Raw genomic sequence first — 6,000 nt, 5'->3', positions numbered from 1 at the left:
GGCGATTAGACGCTGAAGATTAGACGGCACCATGGAGACGGGGACGCCAGCAACGGAAGTGAAGAACTTCTGTATGGCTCATAATTAATGCACAATGTAGATTACAAAGTGCATTAATATGGCCATACAGAAGTGTATACCCCCACTTGCTTTCGCGGGACAACCCCTTTAAGTAATGTGTAGGCAGATAGATTTTACTTATTATGGACTATACTGAAAAATGTTCAGGTGCAAGAATGAAAATTTATTAGAGATATTTTCACATCAAAACACAAATATGCAAGTTATGCTTTATTGAAACTTTACAATAAAGGAAAGGAATAAAAAAAAATTAAAATTTAGCCAATAAAGATAGGCAACTGGCCCACAAAAAAACGTTATCACCTATCCACGGGATAGGTGATAAATGCTTGATCACTGGGGGCTGAATGCTAAGACCCTCAACATGGGTCTTGAGTCCGTCAAATGAACGGAGTGGTGGCCACGCATACTCACTGCTGCTCTATTCACTATCTATGGGACTGACAGAGATAGTCTAGCACAGTGTGGGCTAAATAAGACTACTAAGAATATGTGGCTTCCCATTTATGCCATACTCTCAAGGACATTCCTCCACTGTATGCTGAGCAATTTAGGCACAGGTACAGTTTGTTAGAAGATATAAAAAGATATATTACACACATACATATATGGTAGTGCAATAGAGAGAAAAAACACTGCAGCTAGTATACAATCAGTTGAGTAGTTGAGAGCCTGTACATCACTGGAATGAGTCTAAGTCATGGAGGTGACAAGCCCCTGAAGCATAATCATCAATCGTCTTGCTGACTTTTGCAGGGCATTATGAGGCTCCACTTGTAGAAACTGGAATATTTTTTGCCGCACTTGACTGATGATGCTTCCCATGTGATCTCTTGTCACGGGGTCACTGTGATCAAGGTGCATTACTGCTTCTTCTAAATAGCTTTAAGAAAAGAAAAGAAGAAAAAAAAGGTTTATAAAAAGTTTATACATTCTTTAAACAACAAATTGCATTGCATTACTGCTGCTTCTTAGGCCTCATGTCCACGGGCAAATTAAGATTTGAAATCTGCAGCGTTTTTCCTGCACGCGGATCCGTGCCCCATAGGGATGCATTAGACACTCGCAGGTAGTTAAATACCTGCGGATGTCATTTTTCCCTGCAGGCGCGAGTTCCGCGTGCAGGAAAAAAATCCGGACATGCTCCATTTAGGTGCAAATCTCCCGCGGGGACGGCTCCCACAGGCTTCTATTGAAGCCTATGTAAGCTGTCCGATTCCGCAGGAGACCCGCGCCTGAATTAAACTTACCTGCTCCGGGCAATGCAGGTCTTCCTTCCTTCGCGGCCGGAAACTTCTTTCTTCGGGCCGGCGGATGTGCCCGGCGCATGCGTGCAGCACGCAGCCAGCGTGCCAAGCACATCCGCCGGGCCGAAGAAGGAAGATCCGGCCACGAAGGAATGAAGACATGCATGGCCCGGAGCAGGTGAGTTTATTCTTATTTTCAGCCCTCATGTCCGCGGGGCAGGAGGGACCCGCTCCGGATTCTCCATGGAGAATATGTAGCGGGCATGATTTTCCCTGTGGACATGAGGCCTAAGTAGAAACACTTTATATAGTCTTTAACCCCTTGATGACACTTTTTTTACCTTTAATTTTTGTTTTTTTCTCCCCCCTTTTAACAAATCGTAACACAGCCATATGAGGGCTTGTTGTACTTTTTGATGTCATCATTTTTGGGTATATATAATGTATTGCGTAACTTTGGGGAAAAAATTGTAGGGAGATCAGGGGGAAAAAAAAAGAAAATCTGCCATTTCTCTTTTGGATTTAATTTTTACGGCGTTCAGCGTGCAGAATAAATAATGTGATAACATTATTCTCTGAGTCAGCACGATTCCAGCGATACCAAGTTTAAAAACTTTTCTTTAAGTTTTGCTATTTTTGTACATTTAAAACATTTTTTTTCTTAAAGGTTTGCTTTTGTGTCGCCACATTCCAAGAGCCGTATTAATTGTATTTTTTTTTCCATTTCCAGAGCTCTAAAAGGCCTTGTTTTTGGCAGAATGAACTCCAGTCTTCAATTATCTTTTTTTTAAGCAACATGTAAAATTTTGATCGCTTTTTATTCCATTTTTTTCTAGGGGCAAGATTACCAAAATCTGTAATTCTGGCATGTTTTTGAAATTTTTCACTGCATTTTCTGAGCAGTATAAATAATGTATTAAAGTCATTCTACAGGCCGGTACGATTATGCCAATACCAAATTGTAATAGTTTTTTTAAACTGAAAAAGTAAAAAAACTAACAAAACTTTTTTTATCGCTGCATTCAAAGACCCTGGAGCTGTGTAAGGGTTTTTATTTTGCAGGATGAGTTGTACTTTATATTAGTACCATTTGTTGATCCAGGCAGCATTTTGATCACTTTCTATTATTTGTATGGTGAGATAGGCTAAATTAGCTATTAGCTATTTTTGACACGTTTTAAATTTTTTTTCCCATGCTGTGCACCCTGCAGATGAACCCCTTCCAGCTCCAGGACATACATTTACGTCCTGCAGCGTTGGGGTATGTATGAAGAGAGATCGCGGTATTACAGCTGACACCTGTGGGCAATAACTGCAATCGTACATAATTATGTCACACTGCAAGAGCGATGAAAGCATTGCTAGTTGTGGTCCCCCAGGGAAAGCTTAAAAAAAATTTAAAATAAAATCAATAAAGTTTTAATTGTAAAAAAAAAGGGAAGAAAGTTTCAGATCACCCCCCTTTTGCCATATCTATAATAAAAAAAATCTAAATAATAAAAAAAATACATATTTAGTATCGCCGCGTCTGTAAAAGTCTGATCTATCAAAGCAGCATATTCTTTACCCTACACAGTAAACATCGTCTGAAAAAAAAAAAAAAATGCCAGAAATGTACTTTTTCATTCACCTTGTTTCCCAGAAAAAACGCAATAAAAAGCGATCAAAAAGTCATATGTATTCAGAATCGGTACTAGCGTAAACTACAGGACATCCCGGAGAAAAATAACCCTAGCACAACGACACTGACGAAAAAATTTTTAAAAAAGTAATTGCGCGCAGAAGATGCAGCAGAAAATAATTTAAAAAAATTATATGTCTTTGAAAAAAATACAAGTACTACAGCAAAAAAAAAAAAACTATACAAGTTTGGTATCGTACTAATCATACTGACCCATCGAATGAAGTTATGTCATTTTTGTTGCAGTTTGTGCGCCGTAGAAACAAAACGCACAGAAAGATGGTGGAATGTTGTGTGTTTAAATTTTACTCCACTTAGAATTTTTTTTAAGTTTTTCAGTACATTATATGGTACTTTAAATGGCACCATTGAAAAACACAACTCATCCCGCAAAAAACAAGCCCTCATACATCCATAAATAAAGGCGTTACAATTTTTTAAAAGGGGGAAAAAAAAAAACAAGGGACAGCGTGATTAAGGGTGGTAATTAATGTACTAACTTCCTTCTCTGGGTCATTACGAACGCAGGGATACCACATGTGTAATTTTGTTTTTCATTTTTTACTAAGCAAAGGGAGAAAGATGTGGTTTTGGCATTTTTATTTTTGTATAATTTTTCTACTTTAACTTTTTTTTTTACATTTTTGCTACTTTAGGGGACTTGCATTACACTTTTTTTTTTAAATTATTATTCTAATGCTCTGCTATGCTGACGGATAGCAGGGTATTAGACAGGCTATGACGCTCAGACAGAGTCTGAGCGTCATAGCCAGCTGGCCCGGAGGCTATATTCAAGCCTCTGGGGGCCACAAAGACCCATCAGGACTCCCTGATCACATTGCGGGGGTCTGATGCTAACAACCCATTACATGCTGTGGTTTATGCGACCGCGGTATGTAAAGGGTTAACACATCAGAGATCGGAGGTTTTCTCAGATCTCTGCTGTAAAATCTGGTGCCTGGCTATCCTCTGACACCCTAGCACCAGCTCTCCCTGCCATGGAGACCATCATCCGGCTTCTGACAAGCCGATGGTCTCCGTGGCAACCTGTAAACAAAGCAGTTCAGGAGTTTAAAAAAAAGAAGCAGGAAGTTGCCGGCAGATTGGTTCTATCTTTTTGCCTTTAAAAAAAAAAAAAAAAAAAAGTCCTGCACTAATCTCTGTGGGACTGTGCAGGCAGAGCACACTGCCACAGCTTGTGGCATTGTGCTCTGCAGGTCCTATAGTGAGACATAGCCCGGAAATCTTCCGGGCTATATCACAATGGGCAGTGGACCTCGACCCGGAAAATTTCGGGGTGTGCCACTGAAGGGGTTAAATGAAACATGCCAAAAAAATGGGCTTTTGGCATGTTTGGCAACAGACTTTTGTGTTCTTGGATATGGGTTCTGGAAAATACTGAAAGGTGTAGTTTACTACACTAAAATTATAGACAATTTTTTTTTAAATTAAGCTACATGGTTTGTCCTTACAATGAAAGTTAATGGTGGACATATGCAACAGGCATACATCTTTAGGTGGTTGACACACTTTCATTTTTATCAATAAATAGAAAAAAATATATACCTAAACAGTATTATCCCAAACAAAGTGAGCTCATTCTAAAGATAATTTTTTTGGAGGGAGGGAGTGGAGCGAATTGCATGACTTTCCAGAAATTTTGTAACGTATTTAATGTTCTATATGATCATGTTCTAGAAAACCTAAGATTTAAAGAAGAGTCAAGACAGTAAAAAAAACGTATAGGGAAAAGGGTCTGACTACAGCTTAACTCCCTATGTGAACATTCGGCTAAGCTAAATGTTTACGTGTATGGGGGAGCCGGAGGAAACAACTGTACAATGTATCATTCGTCTGACAGTTGTTGAAGGAATATAAGCACCTTAAAGGGGTTCTGTTATTAAAAAAGAAAAATTCTATACTTACCTATTCCTCCCCCGTCAGTGTACTTACCAGATCTTCACCTCCCCTATCTTCTACTGTCTCCTGCAGTCCTGGGGGTCACTTCACCTCCAGCTTGCTGATTCTTCTCCTTCCTGTGACGTTACATACATTCACAGGCAGTCTTCTTCTTGCCAGCCAATGTACGTTACGTCACAGCTCACAGGCCAGCAGGGAAAGTGCTGATCTTCAGAGACAGCTCATGCACACTTTCTCTGAAATACATTAGCATTCCTTCCTAGCCAGTGAATGCTACAGCACAGGGACCTGACCTTCACTGACCCAGCTGGAAGGAATGTGAGGAATGCAGCCATCATAACAAGCTGGGGTGTGGTGAGGTGACCCCAGGGCACTGCAGAAGATCAGCCAGGAGAAGATGTGGTAAGGAGACTGACAGGGGGAGGAATAGGAGAGTATATATATTTTTTTTAATGACAAAACACCTTTAAGTTTAAGAAAAAGAACTTGGCTTGGCACTGTGTTGTGTATATCTTCCACCTCCTTTGAAGAGAATTGTTTTTTAATAAATAATTTTGTGCGCACAGGTGGAAATTGTTGCTGGGATATACAGTCAATACATGGCCAGATACTAGACAAAACACAATGCTTTGGGTGAATTATTTTACCCCACCACTTATTTTTATTATTAATCCACTTATGGCATATATTATTTGCACATTGATGTTACATTTGTGTTAGGCATGTACACACTGACAAAAAATCCTTCTCCTAGATGTAGTTGTTGGAATCGGATGAAACTTTCTCTGTGCGATTGTAAATTGGTATAAATGAGTGAATATCAGAGCAAAAGAAGAATTTGCAGCAGAGAACTAAACCCTTGAAGGGAGACTCTAGTACCCTGTTGTATCACCTCTAGCTTGGACACAAGATGTATTATATGGGCAGGCATGGAGGCTCTAGTACCCTGTTGTACCCCCTCTAGCTTGGATACAAGATGTATTATATGGGTAGGCATGGAGGCTCTAGTACCCTGTTGTACTGCCTCTATCTTGGATACAAGATGTGATACAGGCGGGCATGGAGGCTCTA

General features: G+C 39.9%; 1 protein-coding gene across 1 annotated transcript in view; it reads right to left on the bottom strand.

Moving 5' to 3' along the window:
* Window positions 1-223: 223 nt before the first annotated feature.
* Window positions 224-6,000, bottom strand: part of EDC4 (enhancer of mRNA decapping 4) — a 226,702-nt gene continuing 220,925 nt past the window's right edge. Inside the window, exon 28 of the mRNA XM_066582703.1 lies at window positions 224-964. Coding sequence (XP_066438800.1) covers window positions 775-964 — 190 coding nt within the window. The 3' untranslated portion in view covers window positions 224-774. The remainder of the gene's footprint in view (window positions 965-6,000) is intronic.

The sequence above is a fragment of the Eleutherodactylus coqui genome, chromosome 11 (genome assembly GCF_035609145.1).
Source record: "Eleutherodactylus coqui strain aEleCoq1 chromosome 11, aEleCoq1.hap1, whole genome shotgun sequence".
Classification (NCBI taxonomy): domain Eukaryota; kingdom Metazoa; phylum Chordata; class Amphibia; order Anura; family Eleutherodactylidae; genus Eleutherodactylus; species Eleutherodactylus coqui.
Note: the sequence above shows the minus strand (reverse complement) of the source record. Positions and strands in the feature narration are given on the sequence as shown.